Source organism: Macaca thibetana, chromosome 16, assembly GCF_024542745.1.
Source record: "Macaca thibetana thibetana isolate TM-01 chromosome 16, ASM2454274v1, whole genome shotgun sequence".
NCBI lineage: Eukaryota > Metazoa > Chordata > Mammalia > Primates > Cercopithecidae > Macaca > Macaca thibetana.
In genome coordinates this window covers 65567520-65589339 of record NC_065593.1, presented here as the reverse complement: position 1 = coordinate 65589339, position 21820 = coordinate 65567520, and the positions used below count along the sequence as shown (strand labels likewise).

The 21820-nt window shown below is 52.3% G+C and overlaps 1 protein-coding gene across 9 annotated transcripts in view; it reads left to right on the top strand.

Annotated features, from left to right (window-relative positions):
• Positions 1 to 20956, top strand: part of RPL38 (ribosomal protein L38) — a 694013-nt gene extending 673057 nt beyond the window's left edge. Inside the window, exons 2-6 of one of the 9 annotated variants that reach the window (XM_050765771.1) lie at positions 14860 to 14919; positions 15100 to 15140; positions 15311 to 15371; positions 20304 to 20426; positions 20885 to 20956. In XM_050765771.1, coding sequence (XP_050621728.1) covers positions 15138 to 15140; positions 15311 to 15371; positions 20304 to 20426; positions 20885 to 20910 — 213 coding nt within the window. In that variant the 5' untranslated portion in view covers positions 14860 to 14919; positions 15100 to 15137 and the 3' untranslated portion in view covers positions 20911 to 20956. Of the gene's footprint in view, positions 1 to 14844; positions 14954 to 15099; positions 15141 to 15310; positions 15372 to 20303; positions 20427 to 20884 lie in introns of those variants that run through there. The other 8 variants (XM_050765775.1, XM_050765774.1, XM_050765772.1 and 5 more) reach the window with 8 other exon arrangements.
• Positions 20957 to 21820: the final 864 nt, after the last annotated feature.

The following is a 21820-nucleotide window of genomic DNA, read 5'->3' as shown; positions in this document are numbered from 1 at the left end:
GACAGGCCTCCACAGTCCCAGCTTGCTGAACTGACCCCAGTAAACAATCCAGCAGCCAGCCTTGATTGAGAGTCTTCCCAAATGGGAGAAGAAATGAAGAAAACAACCAAGAATATGACATAATCCTCTGACTTTCTGTCCAGGGCTCTTCCCTGCAGACCAGGTTTGCTCCCACTGGTCTACTGGCTCTTCTGTGTCCCAAACACTAGCCAGGATTCCTGGCTGCCCTGACCCAGCAGCCTTGACCTGTTACCTTTCTTCTTCTCAGGATACAGAGCACAAGGTGAGATGCAACTGAGCTCTTCCAGTGTGGATGAGGGGAGGAGCCCACTGTCCTCAAAGGACCCACACTTTTATCATGTTGTTGCCTGGCTTCCAAGTCTAAGACAGCTGCTTCAGCTCCAGCCATCACTCCCACCATCCAGCCAACAGGAAGGAGAAAGGGACAGAGAAGGACATGTGCTATGGTTTGAATGTTTGTCCCCTCTGAAACTCATGCCAAAACTCATGTTAAAACTTAATCCCCTGTGGAACAGTATTAAGAGGTGGGGTCTTTAAGAGGTGATTGAGTCACGAGGGATAAATTCATGGGTTATTGAGTTATCCTGGGAATGGGTTAGTTATCACAAGAGGGCTGTTACAAAAGTTAGTTTGGTGTGTTCTTGTCCTCTCACCCTGTGATGCCCTGTGCTGCCTCGGGACTCTACATAGAATCCAAATGAGCAAGAAGGCCCTCACCAGATGCAATCCCTTGGCCTTGGACCTTTCAGCCTCCAGAACTGTAAGAAATAAATTTGTTTTCTTTACAAATTACCCAGTTTCAGATATTCCTTTATAGCAACAGAGAACAGATGCCAGCTCCCTTTACACATCTTCTTACACCCCATTGGTCATAAGTTAGTCACATGGTCACAAATGACTGCAAAGAGTGCTGGGATATGTAGTTTTATTATGAACAGCCCTGTGCGATGGGAGGATGGAGGAGTGGATGTGGAAATTTCTGGAAATCTCTGTTCTAACTTCCCTCTGCCTGGCTTGTGTATGCAATCTAAGGGATGGGATGTTTCTTTTGAATCCAGATCCTTACCCTCCCTTTTGATAGCCTGGTCTATGGTTCCATTGCTATTAATTGTTACATTAAACCCATTATTCATGCATTCTTTCCTTCACTACTCTACCTACTCATTTGTTCACTAGTTCATTCATTTAGTCTCAGAAATTCTCTTCCTCTGTCTTTCACAGTATCTGGTCAGCATTCCAGATATGGAGAGAATGACACAGACCCTGCACTCAAGTTACTCAGAAGCTAGCAGGGAAAACCAAGCCAAGGGAATGTATCATTTTAGCACTATGGCATAGGCACTATGAGAATGTGCAGAAGTCATGCAAACACTGTGGCCCTCACCCACCTGGGGCTGTGTGCAAGGTTTGCAGGGGGAGGTGACACCCCATCTGAGTCCTGGTCAAACAAACTGGCTGGGAGCAGAGAGGAAAAGGCATTCCAACCCACAGGACTTTGAAGAACAGTGCTGGCCCTGTCCGTGGTGCTGACCCACAGGCCCAGCCTGGAGCCCAGTTTCAAGCTGAGATCAAGCCAGTCCGTTTCTCCCACCAACCTACCCAATCTAGGCTGGCACACAGGGGTGGGCTGGTGGGATGGAAGTGAGGTGGTATTTAGCTACAGACTTCATTTTCATAACGACCTTCCCGTTTCTCCTCGCTTGTCAGTCTGTGACCATTAAATTCCTCATTAGCAAACGAGATTTGGATGAGCCCATTAAGATGAGGGATGGCCTCACAATGCAGCTGGCTGGGGTGAGCAAGAACTCTCCTTCTACCTCCCTATTAGAAAACAATGCGCGTCACATTCTGTGCACCCCTCTCCAGGTCTACTACCAAGCCCACACAGGCCCCTTGGGGTTATTCAGAGGACCAGCTTAAAGGACAGCCAGGGCACAATAGAAAAACAAACAGCAGGACAGCTGTTGGCTCACACATATACCCATAGCCACCCAATCAGGGTTTATGCATTTGCTGCTTCATATTAAAGCTCAAACTCCCAAATGTGACGTTCAAGCCCTTCCCAATCCTCTCTCAGTCCACCTCTCCAGCCTCTTCTCCTATCCTCTCCACCTGCCTCTGCATTTTGGCAATGACGGATGACCTGATGCTGTGGCACGCCAGAACTGGCTCATACCAGCATCCAGCTCGTGAGAGCTGCTTTTTACATACTCAAAAGTTTTGCAAGGCAATTGGCAGCTTGAAATCTGCCATGGTGAGAGTATTTACACCACAGGAATCAGCAAATGCCACCAGTTAAGGTTTTCTGGCTTTTTGGGGGGGAGGGGGCGGTCAGAAATCTGGATTTTAGGCCACGCACAGTGGCTCACACCTGTACTTTGGGAGGCCTAGGCGGGTGGATCACTTGAGGTCAGGAGTTCCAGACCAGCCTGGCCAACATGGAGAAACCCCGTCTCTACTAAAAGTACAAAAACTTAGCCAGGCATGGTGGCAGGTACCTGTAATCCCAGCTACTCAGGAGACTGAGGCAGGAGAATTGCTTGAACCCAGGAGGCGGAAGTTGCTGTGAGCCGAATTCGCACCACTGCACTCCAGCCTGGGCGACAAGAACGAGACTCCGTCACAAAAAAAGAAAAAGAAAGAAATCTGGATTTTAGACATGTGCCAGCACACCCGTCTGCAGGCCTCTGAGCACGTCATGCCCTTGCATAGCCCCCTCAACCGTTAACGCTCTTCCCTCTGCCAAGTTCCACTCCTTCCTGGAATGCCTTCCCAGTCCCTCTTCCCTGCCTGGTGAAAGCCCAGTCATTTGTTCAGGCCCCAGGGAGGCGTCTAGCTCCCCATTTGGTGTTCCCACAGTGAAAGGGGTCTTATGTCGTAGGCAGGACTTCCTGTCTTCTCTTCCACCTTAACCAGGACTTCTCATTCACTTTCAATTTTGGGGACCACAGGTGAGCACCACCATGCCTGGAAAGGGAGCTAAAGGAAAAAGCAGAAATATGTGGAAAGGGAAGTTAGGGGGCAGGAAAGTTCACAATACCCAGGGGCAGAAAGTACACCTGGTCTCAGAGGGACAAAGAAGAATGGAGAGAATGGCACAGACCCTGCACTCAAGCAGCTGCTATTATTATTATTATTATTATTATTATTATTATTATTGAGACAGAGTCTCACTCTGTCGCTCAGGCTGGGTTCAAGCGATTCTCCTGCCTCAGCTTCCCAAGTAGCTGGGATTACAGGCACACGCCTCCACGCCCGGCTAATTTTTGTATTTTTAGTAGAGACAGGGTTTCGCCACATTGGCCAGGCTGGTCTTGAACTCCTGGCCTCAGGTGATCCTCCCACCTCGGCCTCCCAAAGTGCTGGGATTACAGGCGTGAGCCACTGCACCCGGCCACAGCTGCTCTTTTTCTAGGGTCACCTACTCTCTGGATTCTGCCTACAACACCCATTGTGGCTTCCCCCAAATAAGCGCCCTTTGCCCCTGGTTCACATGAAATCTCAGGCCAATCAACCACAAACCAGAGAGTCTCTGAGTCTCAGTCCCAACCCCAGGATTGTCCCAGGATAGTCAAATCATCGGAGGCCATCAGGCAAGGCGCGGAGCTGGGAAAACAGCCCATCTCCCAGGCTGGAGGGCAAACTCCACCAGGACAGGGAACATGTTTCTTCATCTCTAAGAGAAGATCATCTCCTAGTGAAGAGAAGGTGCTTAGTAAATACTTGTAGAATAAATGAGTCACCTCACAGTTTGGGTCCTACTCCGAGCAGCACGTGACCCAGCTCATCCCTGGAGAAGGAGGCAAAGGCTTTGAGGCATTCAATAAGGTAACGCTGCACACTTGAGTCATGAGGCTTCCTTGCCCTCCAGTTACTAGCTGTGTGACCTTGGGTGAGTCACTTAACCTCTCTGTGCCTCAGAGCCCTCATCTATAAAGTAAGGGTTACAATTTTGCCTAACTTAGAGCCATGGTGAGGATTATAGATGATCTTCATGGAGCAGCTGGTGTGGCTCCTGGCTCATAGTAGACACTTGACACAGCAGAAGTTATTGTTCCCTGTTCTATGCTGAAACCACGGGACGGGGTTCCTCTCTGCTCCACCAGCAGGCTTCCTCCCCAGATCGGATGTGACTCCAGCCAGCCACACACACTGACCCTCTGCCAACCCAGCCAGACCTCTGTTCTCAGGGCATTAAATGCGAGGGGAAGGCCATGTTGACAACCAACTGCAGCCACGCCTCCTCTGCCCTCCAAAGCAGCCTGGGCTGAGGACTTCATCTGCTGTAATTAACAAGCCAACTGCAGCTGTCTTGCTCCATTAATAGCAGATCAGCCTGTCAGGCAAGGGCTGACAGGGAGGTTGTGAACAGAAAGGTAAGAAGGAAGTGGGCCGGGCGCGGTGACTCATGCCTGTAATCTCAACACTTTGGGAGGTCAAGGCAGGCAGATCACTTGAGGTCAGGAGTTAGAGACCAGCCTGGTCCACATGGTGAAACCATGTCCCTACTAAAAATACAAAAATTAGCCAGGCATGGTGGCAGGTGCCTGTCATCCCAGCTACTCAGGAGGCTGAGGCAGAAGGAACCCGGGAAGTGGATGTTGCAGTGAGCTGAGATTGTGCCACTGCACTCCAGCCTGGGTGACAGACCGAGACTCCATCTCAGAAAAAAAAGAAAGAGGTGGATAGGACCAGGCACATGATGCAGTGGCGTCCGGCCTGCCCTTCCACCTCCACCCCTTCTCCTCCCTCCACCCCTGAGGCTGTATTTCCAGAAGCCACAGGCTACAGGGAAGGGGAAAGATGACTGAGTGACGGGAACAGCCCAGGCCCCCCTCCAAAGTGCTCCTGACAGCAGGTGGGGGTTAGGGATAGAGCCATGGCTTGGAGGCCCAGACTGTGGAGAGCAGCCATGCCCTCTGCAGAAACCCTTCCTCCCCAAGACTCAGCCAGGCAGGAGACTGGTTAGGGGTTAGGGTCACTTCTACCTCCATCCCTCTTTTTCCAAAGATGTTGCGATTCCTGTGACATGGGAACACGCAGCTGCTGGTGAGCTTTCAGGAAGAGGTGGTTTCTTAACACTTAGGCCAATGGCAGCCACTTCCTCCCTTTTTGACCAGCAGGTACATCTCCTCCCCATCCCCTAGCATCGAGTCTAGATTCACACAGATTGTTTTGTTATTGTTGCTTGCACACACCAGAGAAGAAAACAGAAGAAAGACGGAACACAGTGACCCAGGCCCCACCTGTGCTGAGGGGCTGCTGGCCTCTGCTGGTGCGTTCCTGGTGTGTCTCCTTCCCCCACATCCCTCCCGGGTCTGGCTGCTCTAAGCACGTGTGTGCTCACAGGCAGGTACCCGCAGGCTTGTCTCTGATGTATGCAGCACACGGACCCCTCGAGTCCCTGCTTCTAGCCAGGAGCCGTGTCTTTAATCTCCTCACCTGGGGAGGCATTGCAGCACTCTGGTAATTGCTTTTGGAAACATGGTCACCAGTTGAATTGGTAGAACTTGTCCTAGGCAGTGTAACACCACCAAGCAACCTCAGGCCTATCTGTTTCTCCAGATGCCTTGGCGGGCATGTAACTGTGCGTGCATGCGAGCTCACCTGTGCACTGGAAAGTATGTCTGGGCTCAGCTGTGCACTGGAGAGGTGTGTCTGGGCTCAGCTGTGCACTGGAGAGGAGTGTCTGGGCTCAGCTGTGCACTGGAGAGGAGTGTCTGGGCTCAGCTGTGCACTGGAGAGGAGTGTCTGGGCTCAGCTGTGCACTGGAGAGGAGTGTCTGGGCTCAGCTGTGCACTGGAGAGGAGTGTCTGGGCTCAGCTGTGCACTGGAGAGGAGTGTCTGGGCTCAGCTGTGCACTGGAGAGGAGTGTCTGGGCTCAGCTGTGCACTGGAGAGGTGTGTCTGGACTGTGCACTGGAGAGGTGTGTCTGGGCTCATCTGTGTGTTGTGCAGGCTAGCTAGAGTGTGCCTCCAATCTCAGCTAAAGGCATGGCCAGGATTTAGGGGATGAGGGAGAGAAGGGCTCCTGAGAGCTAGTGGGACAGGATGGAAGAGTGCCAGCCCAAGACCTGGGGGACTTCTCTGCCTTGTGGCCAGAAAGGGGAGAGAAGATCTCTCACAAAGCCATCCCGACGCCACCTTTGATGGGCTCCTTGCACTGTGCTGGGGAGGGGGTGGGTTGGATATCTTGCTCTGTGCCCAAAGAAGACCGCCTTGAACCTGTTGGGCTCAGCCAATGGGGTGCCCAGGCAGGACACTGAGAGAAGGAAGGGAAGATTGTGAGCTCGATGCTTCATTCCCCTGAGAGGCGGCCACGGGCTGAGGGCGTTGCTCGGCTGAAAGCCCCAGCCCCATCAGGCAGGTCCCTCCTCGCAGCAGAGCTGTCTTGGGTCTGGTGACCCCTCCCCTCCCCCATGGTAGTAACAGTCCCCGTTGACACTCGCTGGAGCTCCACACTCTCCTCTCTGGTGTCCTGCACCTGCCCACGCTTGCAAACAGACCTTTTATGAAAATTACCCTCAAAGCACACAGTCTGACTGTGCCTCTGCTTCCTGTTAAGACCTCAAAGGATCCCTCAAGTGGGGGGCAAACAGCATTTGGGGAAGGCAGCCCCTTCTCTCCCGGTTGTTTCTTCTCTGGTTTTCTTCTCTGTTGGGCCCCCATGGACAGATGAGCCCAGGGTGAGGGTGACACAAAGTTATCTCAGGGGGTCAGGGACAGTTACTCAGTCCTTCTACCCCTCGAACATTTATCTCCCGAGCCTCTGCACCAGCTCTCTCACACCCCAAGCCAGGCTGGCCATCCCTGGGCAGGACACAGAGGGGACCCACGACCACTCAGGCCTCCTCACAAGGGCCGCTGGCCCACGGCTGGAAAGAGGGAGCAAAGTAGGAGTCAGGCGCATTGGCTCATGCCTGTAATCCCAGCACTTTGAAAGGCTGAGGTGGACAGATCACCTGAGGTCAGGAGTTCCAGACCAGCCTGGCCAACGTGGCAAAACCCCATCTCTATTAAAAATACAAAATTATCTGGGTATGGTGGTGTGTGCCTCTAATCCCAGCTAATTAGGAGGCTGTGGCAGGAGAATCGCTTGAACCCGGGAGGCAGCGGTTGCAGTGACCGAGATCACGCCATTGCACTCCAGCCTGGGCAATGAGACTGAAACTTCAGCTCAAAAAAAAAAAAAAAAGGAAAGAAAGAAAGAAAAGAAAAGAAAAGAGAAATAAGGGAACAAAGCAGCACCTGGGGGCTCCACTGCAAAATGAGAGGGACAGAGGGCAGGAGCCTCTGTGGCAGAGGGAAGAGCAGGTGCCCAGCAGGCAGGACGGGCTCACAGACAGGGAGAGCGGAAGGAGCAGACAGACAGGAAGCAGCGGGGGTGCAGAGGAGAGGCAGGCAGGGCTGACAAAGTGCAGGCTGCGGCGCTCTCCATGGGGTCGACTCCTGCGGCCCAGGGAAAGGGTCAGGGACGCAGCTTCAGCCTTCAGATGCCAGAGCTTCCCAGGAGCAGTTACCAGGGAGCAAAGCGTTGTGCTTCCGTCGAGATGCTGCAACCCATCCATGTACGCCCACCCAAAGGACACTCCCCCCACACAATCCGGTTATGAGATCACCTCCATTTCACCCTATGCCGCCATGCCATGCCCCAGTCCAGCCCACACCCACGCCCTCCATCCCGGCACTAACACCAGCAAGGCCAGAGGTCTGCCCCGCCCTCCCCTCCCTCCTGCAGGGAGTCCAAGCCTGGAGGAGAGAAGCCCGCCCACTGGGTCACCAGCCTCCCCCTGGGGGACTCTGCCTGGCAGAAGGACCTACAACCCGTCCAGCACTACTGCTAAGACGCTCATGTCATTCACGCCCGGGACGCTCGTGATTTATGGACTTTAATTTCCCCAGATCTTCAATGGCTTCCCTCCTTTTCCTCTGGCCTGTCAGGGTGTTTGTCTCCCAGCACCCCCAGCGCACCCCTCCCGGTTTTTAATTTGAAGCATCCGTCTGGAGCATCCTGAGGAGGGGACGTCTGTGAGGCTGAATGCATGAAGCAGCTGACAGCTCTATTGATTTCCTCTCTCCCTCCGCATAATGCAAGATATATACGAGCTGATAGGCCGGCCCTCTTTGAAGGGTCTGTGCCCTTTTTTCTCACTCTGATGTCCCCTCACCCTGGCACATGTTGATCTATAGGAGGGGTGCTTGTCCCTCACACTGAAAACGCATTCTCCTCTGCCTCGGTGTTATTCTCCTCACTGTTGGTGAATACGGCCTCATCTGTCCTTTCTGCGCTAGCAGACTGGACACGCAGGAAGCAGCTCTTGGAGTGAAAGGGGCCAGTGGGGAAAAGTGGGGCGGAGGTGTCTTCTGTCAAAACTGACTCTGCCCCCCGTGCAGGAGATGGTGCGGGGCTTTCAGAGTGGCCCTACCCTGCCTCACAGGTCTGGGCAAGTGGGGCTGCTCGCCACTCCAGCCCACACCTCCTCTAGGTTGCAGGTTGCAGGTTTTTTCCTCCAAATCCATTGGCAACTCTTGCCTAGGACTTACATTCAATTAGCAGCCACAGAGCCGGGTGCTGGGCTAAGCATTTTTCTGTTCTTGGTGCCTTCTGTTTTCTCATAAGCAGGGCAGCCGCAGACAGTTGTGCAAGCTGCACACAACTGGCCACAGCGGCCTGAATCCCAGCAGGAATTAATACTCAACAGAAACTGAGGCTCAGAGCTCTCAGGAGACTCATTGACATTCTCCCAGCCAGACACCGATTTTGAATCTAAGACTGCCTGCCTCCAGGAACAGTTTTCCTCCTACCCCATCACACTGCCTCCTCCAGGAAGACCACCTGATTTGATGCCACTCAATCTGATGGTTCTTTCATTCTTGTCACCCTGGAACTTACTTGCTACGAGGGTTTGCACCCTCTAGCAGGCTCCTCTGGTTGTGTTGGGTGGGTTTTCAGGACAAAGCAATATTCTGCTCCTCTCTGTGAATCACCATCAATGTTACTCCTAGAGGACTTTCCTGGCCCAGCCCTTCCCCAGCCTATATCAGACCCCCATGGCCTCCATCTGGTCCCACAATTCCAAACACTTCCTACACCTAGGGCCCAACCTCGTCACTGGGTCCCTTACTAGTCTGTGTGTCCCTTGAGGTGGGAACAGGGGCAGGATCTTATTTCTGCATCTTTACCACTTAGGAACCTAGAGGTACCTTAAAGACAGGCCCCATGCCTCTCCTTCCTTCTCCCACCCCAGCTCCCCACCCCATCCCGAGGCTTCCCACTGGAAAAGGTGTTCCCACCCGCTCTGGGCTGACATCAGTGCTGTGCCTCCCAGAGTGGGGACGAGGGTCCTGGCCAATGGGGCTGCCACGATGCTCCTGGTAACTAGAGCCGACTGCACCCCACCTTGCCTCCCGTAGAGCCCAGGCAGAGGTAGCACCCAGGGCGGTCCTCCTTACAGCATCCACAGAAAAGCTTTGAAACCCTAGGCTAGGTGCAAATAAGACAGTAGCCTAAGCCCATGAGTTACCTGGCCATAGGTACAGAAGACAGATACCCATTATGACAAAGAATGTCCTTGTGGTTTTGGCCTCCTAGTCAAGCGGCTCTCAAGCACAAGGGGCACTGCCCTGCTTTCCCCCGGGGACATTTGGCAATGTCTAGAGACATTTTTGTTTCTCACAGTTGTGAGGTTCTAGCATTAACCGAGTACCAGCCTGGGATGCTTACAAAGCTCAGAACAGTCCCAGCCCCTAAACAGAAAGTGAAAGTAACTCCATCTACAAAGGTCAACCACGTGGGGCATGAGAACCCCTGTTCCAGTCCGCCCCGCCTTGCCTGGTGGCTTCTAGCTCAGCAGTGGGGAGAATGTTAAACCTGTCTACCTCTCAGGGACTCACGGACTCTTTGGGGTCCAGGGGGACAGTAAGTAACCAGCATCCCTTTAAACTCACCATCTTCACTTTCCAAAAAACAGCAGTGGGCCGGGTACAGTAGTGCACACCTGTAATCCCAGTACTTTGGAGGCCAAGGCAGGAGGATCATTGGAGGCCAGGAGTTTGAGACTAGCCTGGGCAACATAGGGAGACCCCATTTCTACAAAAGAAAAGAAAAGAAAGAAAGAAAAGAAAAAAAGAATATAACCACATGCCTGTGGTCCCAGCTGCTTGGGAGGCTGAGGCGGGAGGACCACTTGAGCCTGAGAGGTTGAGGCTACCATGAGCAGCGATTGCACCTCTGCACTCCAGCCTGGGCAAGAGAGCAGGACTCTGTCTCAAAAATAAATAAATAAATAAATAAATAAATAAATAAATAAAGCACCAACTCACCCTCCACCACCTCCCCATCCTTTCCCAGGGAAATGAGTTCAGTGCCAGGGACCAGAGTCCCCGCCTGCTGACAACCTTTAAGGTTTAATAACTCCCTTCCGAGATGGTTTAAAGGCCAGCCCTGCTGGCAGCCAAAGGCAGGGGCCTCTTGGGGGCCTCCTGGAGATTAAATGAGATGGTGGATATGAAAGCCCTCCACCAGGTATGAAATCGCATATAAATATTCCCGGTAATTTATGTACATTTCTCTCCGCCTGAGCTCCCAGGAGTCGCACGGAAGGGACTACTCCGTTTCCAGCCGCGGCCTCAGCGCCCCCGTGCGGCCGCCGGTGGACACAGCACCCAGGGCGGGCCTTGCCTGAGAGGTGCGGGTTGGAAGCTTCGCTGCAACCCTGAGAGGCGGGAGAGAGGCGACAGCACACCCCCTACCCCCAACACATGCACACACGTGCACGCACACACACAGAGCATTAGAAACCAGGAAACCAAGGCTCGGAAGATCACCGCTAGGCATTGAAGGAGGTGCTATGGACCCCAGGGATGGGCCCTTCGGTGACGATGACCACAGCGGGCATCCGTGAGGCTGTAAGGGGAACTCCTGAAGTCCCTGGACTCCAGCCCAACACCCCCTCCAGCCTCTTCTTCCCGACACCCGGCCCCAGACCCTCCTTACCTCTGCCACACTGAATTTCCCACCAATTCTCATAAACACCCCGCATTCTCCCGACCCTGGGCTGACGTCAGCTCCCTCCCTCCTTCTGTCTGCAAGTCCTTCTCCTGGCAAGCTGCTGCGCACCCCTCCCGGAGGCAGCACACTGTGTCCCCTCCTCCACGAAGCCTTCCAGGACTCCCTCAGGAGGAATTAGACCCCTAGCCTCTGGGCATCCTCCACAGCTTGTTATGGGATCCCAGCAGTCATGAGTGTTTGGAGCTGGAACCGCATTCTGCTTATTCCCAGGCCCAGCCCAGTGGCTGCCTTGGAGTAGGAGCTCAATGGATGTTCACCACGTGAACAGAATGGACTGAATGGGAGAAAATCCTGGAGGCTGGGAGGTTTTCTCAGCCATGTGCCATGCCAGCCCTCCGCCCACCTGCAAGCTGGGGCATTGGGGTTTTTTTGACCGATCCTGGTCCTCTTTCCAATGTGTCCCTGAAAACTGAAGAGAAAACTCTATACCATTCGGCCTTCAGGAGTGGCCGGGGCGGGGCTGCTGGAGGGAGGAGGGGAGGCCATGTGCCTTCTGAGGCCCTCTCTACCCAGAGCCAGCAGAGTGAGGGAAGGGAAGGAGGGGAAAGTGTTAGACTGTACCCTGCAGCTCCAGACATGCCCTCCGTGCCTCTCCAGCTTCCAATCACGCTGCAGCACCCTGCTTCAGACCCTCCCTTCCACCTCTTGACAATGGGAATAGCCCTCACCGTCCTGCAGCCGCCAGCGTTGGACATTCCAGCCCACCAATGGCCAGAACGACCATAACAGGCAGCCTGACCCTCCTGTTCTCGAGTCCGGGGCTTTCCTCTCCTGCAGGATCCCCCCTGGGCCTTGGAGAGTTTCATTTCGTGTGTGTATGGCATTCACCAGGGAGGCTCATGTCCGGGGCAGCATCCTCTCAGGGTCTCAGGCTGTGGCGCTCAGGGCCAGGGCTCTGCCAGCCTTGGTCTCTGACAGTCCCCGACCACTCCAGGACATTTGGGGCTCATCCTCCCATGCAGCAGGGAAGTGTGCCCTCTTGGCGCCTTGCCTCACTTTTAGTGGCTGTGGCTTATTTTGCTATTTGTCCCCCTTGGGGAGCTGGAGGTCTTTGGTACTTGAACAAATGTGCCATTGTGTTTTGCTACTACACATCTATGGTCCCTTAAATTATACAACTCAAGAGGGCGAACATCTGTCTCCCTGGGATCGCCGCCAAAAGGGAGGTGCAGCTCCTCCTTCTATCCCTGTCCTTGTCCTGTCGGGCCTGCAGTGAGGTGAGAAGCACCAGTCATTCATTCAACGAATAGTTTTTGGACCTACTACATGCCAGGCACTGCTTCGGGCACATCAATGCCTCCTTCTAGCTCTCCCTGAATTCCTCCCTCCATCCACCCCTCCATATAGTGAGTGATCTCAGATGCCGCATCCAGCCGGATCATCCTGCCGTGTTAGCATTCAGCTCTTACTGTACAGATGGGGACTGCACTTAGAGAGTTATCGACAGAATACTGAGCACTGTCCTTGCCTTCAAGGAAAAGTGGTAAGGTGGGGCATAGTGGCTCACACCTGTCATCCTAGCACTTTGGGAGCTCGAGGCAGGAGGATCCCTTGAGCCCAAGAGTTAAAGGCTAGCCTGGGCAACCTAGGGAGACCGTGTCTCTAAAAAAGTTTTAAAAAATTAAAAATAGGCCGGGTGCGGTGGCTCAAGCCTGTAATCCCAGCACTTTGGGAGGCTGAGATGGGCGGATCACGAGGTCAGGAGATCGAGACCATCCTGGCTAACACGGTGAAACCACGTCTCTACTAAAAAATACAAAAAACTAGCTGGGCGAGGTGGCGGGCGCCTGTAGTCCCAGCTACTCGGGAGGCTGAGGCAGGAGAATGGCGAGAACCCGAGAGGCGGAGCTTGCAGTGAGCTGAGATCCGGCCACTGCACTCCAGCCTGGGCGACAGAGCAAGGCTCCGTCTCAAAAAAAAAAAAAAAAAATTAAAAATAAAAAGAGTGGTACACATGTATGAAAAGTGAAACACCTCCACGTAGCCTACGGAGAAGTGATTGCGAGGAACCACTGTATGAGTGGCAAGCGACATAAGTCAGGGGTGAAGGATCCTGCCTGAAAAAGGGGAGGCGGGAGCTGAGCTCGGAAGGACCAGTAGCATTTGGCATCAGAGTGGACACCAGAGCGAATACCTGGAGGGCGGAAAGTGCCCCGCACATGAAGAGGCCCCTCGGCTTGGCTGAATGGGTGGTTGCTTGTGGAGGAGCAGTGGGGTAGAAAAGACCAGAAAGGCATCGCCTAAGATGGGAGGGGCTGGCAAAGCCAGGCTCTAAGGTACAGGAAAGTCCTCAGGTCAGAGCTGAAGCACTCATGATTCTCAGATGGGATCCAACCTTTAGGCATCTAAAATTAGGCTTTTGCCAATTAACTTTTCCCACTGCTGGAATCCTGACACATTTACAGTTGCAGAGACAACGTTCAGCTTCTTTAAAAGACTCTTCAGTGCTATTACAGTATTTTGTGATCTCTCTGCAGCAAGGTCTATTGGTTCCTATATCTCCAGCACCCCCAGGAAGGTGCTCAGCCTGAGCTTGTTAATGGAAGGGCAGGAGGGAGGAAGAAAGGAACGTAAGTTAAATAAGTTCTAAGTAAAGCTCGCGGCAAAGTGCTCTTTCTCTTCAGGAGGGCTGCTCTGTAATAATAAGCACGAAGCAATTACATTCTGCCATGTGGTTATTAAATTTGGGGGAAACAAATATAATAAAATGTAGACATTTGTAGAGAGGTTGGAAATAAAATAAAAGTGGAGGATAAAAATAAAATCGATAACCACACGTTGCTAAGAGCCTAACCTGAAGGATGTTATGGGGGAGAAAGGAAGGCTGCCCTCCCCAAACTGCCCAAGCCTCCCCAAGAAGTGGCTGGTGCCTGGACTGGGGAATCTGCCCAGCAGGGGTTCAAGTCCTGAGTCCACCTCTCCCCTCTGGGGAGGTGGTGAGAGCTGGCAACAGCAGGAGAACTCCCACTGCTGCACCATCAGCCCTAGAGGTGAGACACTTAGCCAGGGGCAGCCCTGCCACAGCTGTTGGAAGTATTATTATTATTTTTGCTAGAGATGGGTGTGGGGGGGGGCCTTACTAGGTTGCCCAGGCTGGTCTCGAACTCCTGGCCTCAAGCGATCCACCGGCCTCGGCCTCCCCTAATGCTGGGGTTATAGGCGTGAGCCACCGCGCCCGGCCTTAACTTGCTTTCATTGTACACCAATTCCTAAAGGAACTGGAAGCAGCAGGCAGGAACGCTCCCTCTTACGGAAAGAAGATCCCAGGGCCCTGGTCATGACAGGTTCAGGTCCCAAAAAGGAGACTGGAAGAAGAAAACGTGAGGCGCCAGAACAAGAGGTTCTACAAGGTGCACACGACGGTCTCTGCCATTAAATGAAGAATTCTCTGTGCAGATGTCCCGTGCACAGGTCCAGTGAATGCCGTGGAGAATAAGCGTTAGCTCTTCGAACTGAATCCGAACTAAAACCCAGCAAAGCCAGGCTAGGGTTGGGAGGTTGCGAGGGAAGACAGGAAGTGTGGATGGGGAAGAGGCGGGGGTCATAGAAGGAAGAGATGGGGAGCAGTGGGAGGAGGGAGTCGGAGGGAGGGCGGCAGCCAGGATGGTCCATTCCATTCTTGGAGCTGCACTGTTGACCTCGACCACGAGGGGGCAGGGCTGCTGAAATTGGAAGTGCCAACGCCTACATGAGTCTTGACCCTCGGCAGGCACCGTATCCAGTTTCCTCCGTTGGGAGGGTTTAACTGCCCGGAAACGGAAGTCTCGTCCTTTTTCGTTCTTTTACTAGGTCGCTGTTGGCTGTGAGTGTCTCTAGAGTGGTACGCGGGTGAGAAGGGTAATCTGGGGCAATCCACGGCCAGGTGAAATCTGGGGACCCCAGGTCCACGTGGAGGGTGTCGGGGAGGAAAAGGGAGTGCGATGGGGGCGATATTTCGGGGGAGGGCGGGAAAGCGGGGTTGACTGCCATTCCCCGCGCCGTGTTAACGCCAAGGACTGTTTCCTGCAGGTCCCGGTCCGCGCCAGCTCCCTGCGCGCCTTGTCGCCATGGTGAGTACGGTCCCTGCCTGGCGCCTTCCCGGTGTGGGTTCGTGGGATCCGGGGCGAGGGCGAGAGAGCCTCCCCAGGGCCTCCGGAGGCCGGGAGGAGCTGGTGGACTGGACCGTCACCGGAAGACGTGTCTCTTTGCTGTCTGTTTACCCGCTTCCTTTGTGTTGCAGCCTCGGAAAATTGAGGAAATCAAGGACTTTCTGCTCACAGCCCGACGAAAGGATGCCAAATGTAAGTGGTTGCTCCGAAGGTTCAAGATGACCGGTGCCTACCCTGCCACCGCTCCGGTAGCGTCTTCCCCGGAATGGCTGGCAGGAGGCGGGTTAGGCTGTCTGGGCGTGTGCCTGGCCCTCTGGGACCAGTGGTTTCATCGTATTTCCCATGAGAAAGACCTGTGTGGGGCACGTTGAGGCCCTGGAATTCTAGAACCATCTTAGCTAATCGCGAGCATCTCAGAGGCTGCCCGGAGTTCAGTTTTCTTTTGTATAATACACCAAATTTCTGCAGTTGTGCAAAATCTTAACACAAAACCCATTTTGTAATGAAGTGCTGGATATTTGCATGTAATGTGTTGAGCACGGCACACTGTGCAATATAGTCGTTTATATCGTGATCCTGTGGTCGATGGCCAGTGTCAGAAAGTGTCATACTTATCTAGCCCAGAAAAAGATTTTTAAAAAAAAATTTTTTTTTTTTTTTTTTTTTTGAGACAGTATGGCTCTGTGGCCCAGGCTGGATTGCAGTGGTGCGATCTTGGCTCACTGCAGTTGCCGCCTCCCACGTTCAAGCGATTCCCCTGCCTCAGTGTAGCTGGGATTACAGGCACGCGCCACCGCGCCTAGCTAATTTTTGTGTTTTTAGTAGTGACGGTGTTTAACCACGTTGGCCAGGCTGGTCTCGAACTCCTAACCTCAGGTGATCCACCTGCCTCCACCTCCCAGAGTGCTGGGCTTACCACGTTGGCCAGGCTGGTCTCGAATTCCTAACCTCAGGTGATCCACCTGCCTCCACCTCCCAGAGTGCTGGGCTTACAGGCGTGAGCCACTGCGCCCAGCCAAGATCAAAGTTTGAAGCAGGGCTTCTACTGAATGCACATCGCATTCCCACCATTGTAAAGTCTCAAAGGTTAAGTTGGACTGTGGTGAGTCTGTCTCCCAGCTTGTACATACAGGGGAAAGAAGGTGATTCATGAAGATCCTTAAACAGCAGATTTTCGATGGATAGGTGCCAATCTCTGCTACCCACTTACAGTTTTACACCAAGTGTGAGAGAGGTAGTTGTGTTATCCCTTTGTGATACTTGAAGATTTGGGGGCTTGTGTTTTTGTGTTTGATAGGTCTTGAGTTATGTTGTTACTTTAACCCAGAGTCATATTTTTTCAGCTGTATGAAAGAGAATCAGGTCACATGTGGAAGTGGGGTTGCATGGGACAGGCCTGTTAAGGTGGGCGAAGACACCAGCTAATGCTCCGTGCCAGTGATGGTGCCAGATGGTGGTTGGTGTACAGGGAGAGCCTTTCAGTGAGTTGGGGGTAGGCAGGGATGGGGGTCATATTTGTGTCCCCATTACCCAAAAACAGGCTGTCACCTTTGAGGTGGTGACCACCTGTGGGAACAATAGCATCTGGTGGGAATGATGTCTGTTTGCCAGTGTTTTGTATAAAGAGATGAGGTTATCAGGTTAGTTTTATTTCAGGCCATATGGGGTCACTGCCTAGTTCAAAGCCCAACTCTACCAGTAGATAACTTACCCTTCTGAGCAAGTTAAACATGACACCACCCTTTGCTTGTGTTTAAAAAGGGTGGTGGTCCAGGCGTGATGGCTCATGCCTATAATTCCAGCACTTTGGGAGGCCAAAGCGGGCAGATCGTTTGAACCAAGAGTTCAAGACCAATCTGGGCAACATGGCAAAACCCCATTGCTACCAAAAATTTAAAAATTAACGGTCATGGTGGCACACGCCTGCAGTCCCAGCTACTCAGGAGGCTGAGGCAGGAGAATCAGTTGGACCTGGGAGGTGGAGGTTGCAGTGAGCTGAGATCGTCCCACTGCACTCCATCCTGGGTGACAGAGCGAGACTGTCTCTCACAAAAAATTGGGAACCTGGATTTTAGATGATGCAGCTTTAAAGGTAGGGGTCACAGTCCCCTGGAGATAGTAAAGTGTCAGTAGCTGTTGAAAAAGCTTTTGAAATTGTTATATTAATTTTTAATGTGTAATAGGCGTAGCATAAAATTCACCATTTACACTGGGTATGGTGGTTCCCATCTGTAATCCCAGCACTTTGGGAGGCTGAGGCAGATGGATGAGACTAGCCTGGGCATCATAGTGAGACCCTGTCTTTACAAAAGAAAAAAGTTAGCCAGGCATGTGCCTGTGGTCTTAGCTACTCAGGAGGCTGAGGTAGCGATTGCTTGAACCCAGGAGATTGAGGCTGCAGTGGGCCGTGATTATGCTGCTGCACTCCTGGCTGGACCACAAAGCATAATTGTACAGTTCAGTGGCATTCAGTAAATTCACATTGTTGGGAAGCTGCCACCATCACCACCCATCTCCAGAACTTTTATCTTCCCAAACTGAAACTCCCTCTGTTAAACACCAGCTCCCAATTCTTCCCAGTCCCTGGCAACCAGCTTCCAGTTTGTCCCTGAATGTGACTGCTCTGGATACCCCATACAAGTGGAGTCTGCTATTGCATATTTGACCTTTTGTGGCTGGCTTCTTTCTCTTCAGAGTTCTCTAGCATGTGTCAGCATTGCCTTCTTTTTCTTTTTTTTTTGAGGTGGAGTCTCACTCTGTTGCCCAGGCTGGAGTGCAGTGGTGCAATTTTGGCTCACCTCAGGCTCCGCCTCCCGGGTTAACACCATTCTCCTGCCTCCGCCTCCTGAGTAGCTGGGACTACAGGTGCCCACCACCATGCCCGGCTAATTTTTTTTTTTTTTTTTTTTTTTTTTTTTTTTTTTAAGTAGAGACGGGGTTTCACTGAGTTAGCCAGGATGGCCTTGATCTCCTGACCTCATGATCCGCCCGCCTCGGCCTCCCAAAGTGCTGGGATTACAGGCGTGAGCCACCACACCCAGACCGAGTTTTCCATTGTGGGAGGCCACGTTTGTTTATCCGTCTATTGATGGACATTGGGTTGCTTCTACATTTTCGCTATTGTGAATAATGCTCTGAACATGGGTGTGCAAATATTTCTTCTGTGGTTGCTGTCTGTTCTTCAGGGTATATATCTAGAAATGGAATTGGAGTGCTATGGCGGGATCATGGCTCGCTGCAATCTCTGCCTCCCATGTTCAAGTGATTCTCCTGCCTCAGCCTCCCCAGTAGCTGGGATTACAGGCACCCGGCTAATTTTTCTATTTTTTAGGAGAGGACGGAGTTTCACAGTGTTGGTCAGGCTGGTCTCGAACTCCCGACCTCAGATGATCTGCCTCCCCCGGCCTCCCAAAGTGCTGGGATTATACAGGCGTGAGCCGCTGCGCCCAACTGAGTAACCATTTTGAAGAGCTCCAGATGTTGTGCAAGTGGTGTTCGGCTTAGTTCAGTTGCTAGGGTCAGTGTTACACTGAAATGGGTTAGTTTGGATAGATACCCAGGTGCCTGGATGTATTAAGAACAAGAGCCCAGGCACCTCATGCCTTAGCAGGCTCTGAGTCACAGTGCTGCTTCCTCTGATGTGCCCATTCCCATAGCAGTTACTGGCAGAAATGGAGTTGCAGCTGGGCACGGTGTCTCACACCTGTAATCCCAGCACTTTGGGAGGCCGAGGCGGGCAGATCACGAGGTCAGGAGATCGAGACCATCCTGGTGAACACGGTGAAACCCCATCTCTACTGAAAATACAAAAAAATTAGCCAGGTGCGGTGGCGGGCGCCTGTAGTCCCAGCTTCTCGGGAATCTGAGGCAGGAGAATGGTGTGAACCCGGGAGGCGGAGCTTGCGGTGAGCCAAGATCACGCCACTGCACTCCAGCCTGGGCAACAGAGCGAGACTCCGTCTCAAAAAAAAAAAGAAGGAAAGAAATGGAGTTGCAGAATTGCGAGGACAAGATTGTCTTGTGCTGCATCTGTCCACGTCCTTGCATTGGTGCGTTAGAGCCTGTGTTTGGCCCTCAGCCACCTTTTTCTTGATGGGCACATCACTGCTATTACAACAATTCCTGGGAGTGTCTGGGCAGTTTTTAAAGTGGTTAGAACATGGCATTTGGCGAGTACGTGGAGTGGTAACTACTCCCTGGAAGGGGTTGTCTCACAGCAGCCAGATGGCAATGCATTGACGCTGCTAGTACATAACCGGAGTGGTGCACAATTCAGACCCCACGCAGCTGAACTTGAGGTACATGTTAGAGCTGTTTCTGGTCTGAGCTGTGATCCTGAGATAGAACTTGGCAGCAGGAAAGAACCCAGAAAATGGATTCCACATAAATTCAAGGAAAGGCCTGGGTGCGCATTGTGTGCAGTGGCTGGAGGCATCCTGAAGCACAAGCTCTGTCTTACTGGCCCAGAACGTCATCTCAGATGCGGAGACGTGATTTCCAGGAGTGGAGTGTTGAAAAGCGCTCAGTCCCAGCAGACGGCCCATCTCCTTTATCGATGCTTCCATCCTTTTTAAAAAAGATAATAGGCCGGGCGTGGTGGCTCACGCCTGTAATCCCAGCATTTTGGGAGGCCAAGGCTGGCGGATCACGAGGTCAAGAGATCAAGACCATCCTGGCCAACATGGTGAAGCCTCATCTCTACTAAAAATGCAAAAAATTGGCTGGGTGTGGTGGCGCACCCCTGTAATCCCAGCTACTCCAGGAGGCTGAAGCAGGAGAATTGGTTGAACCTGGGAGGCGGAAGTTGCAGGGAGCCAGATTGCGCCATTGCACTCCAGCCTGGCAACAGAGCGAGACTCTGTCTCAAAAAAAAAAAAAGTAGAGATAAGAAAGATAGTAAGGTTGATAGAGGATGTTCTACAATGCTGTGTTCAGTGTACCCAATAAAAGTTCGAAGTTGCAGGAATGGGTAATAGTGTTTTCTGTTTGTGCAGAGGGGCAGTGCTGGAGGTGGGTGCTGACTGTCCCTTGCGTGCTGCTGACTGCTTGAGTATATTTGCATGTGGACTGTGTCACATTTGTTTTTTGTGATGCAATTTAATTCCTGATTCTGGTCTCCGGTAGCTGTCAAGATCAAGAAAAATAAGGACAATGTGAAGTTTAAAGTTCGATGCAGCAGATACCTTTACACCCTGGTCATCACTGACAAAGAGAAGGCAGAGAAACTGAAGCAGTCCCTGCCCCCTGGTGAGTGAGCCTGCAGTCACTTCAGGGGCGGGTGGGCTTTGGGAGGCTGCTGTGTGTGGCCGTCTTGTATCTTGTTTTGAATCCCTCCCAGATTTCAGAGCCCATTTTATGGTCTTAACAATCTGCTCTTGCTCTTGGGAGTGTGAGGAATAGTTGTGATTCTCAGATTATGTACAGTAGCAGAAATCCTTTCCTTAGCCAGAAGAGAGGTTAGAGCTCATTTAGTGCTGTTCATGTCCTTCGAGGCTGGTGCTGGTACCGATAATCCCCATTTTTTACAGGGAACAGATTGAATATAATAGACCAAGTCGTTTTATCAGACACTAAACCAAAACTTCCCTGGTGGATCTAATTTCTGAACCTTGTGTGCTCTCTTTAGCTTAAGTACAAAATCTAGACAAGCAGCAGCAACTCAGATGTGTCTTCTGGATGGCTTACTTTTGTCTCTTTTCCTCTAGGTTTGGCAGTGAAGGAACTGAAATGAACCAGACACACTGATTTGAAGTGTATTAAAATACTAAAAATCCTAAGTGTCTTTCGTCTTTGAGGATGGGAAAGGAAAATATGCTACCTGGTAGTAGCTTCCGGTGGCAACAGGACACGGGTCCTGTTGCTGCCTCCCTGCATCCTGATCTTTTTTTGAGACGGAGTCTTGCTCTGCCGCCCAGGCTGGAGCACAGTGGCACGATCTCAGCTCACTACCACCTCCGCCTCCTGGGTTCAAGCGATTCTCCTGCCTCAGCCTCCCGAGTAGCTGGGATTGTAGGCATGCATCACCACGCCAGGCTGATTTTTGTGTTTTTAGTAGAGACAGGGTTTCACTGCCCGCCTCAGCCTCCCAGAGTGCTGGGATTACAGGCATGAGCCTCCGTGCCCAGCACATCCCTCATCTTGAACATGATCTCAGTGGGCAAATGAGGCCATCTGTTTTCAGCCCAAGTTTGAAAATAAGGAGATGTGGGGAGGCCGTGATGGAAACAGCACGTGGGGTTAAACATACTGGCAGATGTGGGAGCGACGGTGGGGCATGCCGTTCAAACAGGTCCCAAAATGGGTGCAACATGGTGTAGCACATCTGCCACTCGCTAACTTGACTGACTGGAAGAAATGACTACACTTTTGCCCGTTTCCTCAGTTGCAAAACAGCCACATTAACACCTCTTTCATTGGCTTGCTGTAAGGGTACTGGGATGTGGGGGGACACGGTGGAGGGAGGTGCGCGGGTCGGGGTGGCCACCAGGTGGTGCTGTGCCACAGCAGACAGCCCCACTGGAACTGAGTCTGCCTTTTAAAGTGTGGTGTACAGTGCACTTGGTATTGTGTTAGGCATTTAAACGCACTCAGGTTGTGAGGTGTAAGTGCCAGTCTTTGAATATCTGTAGGGATTGTGAGGG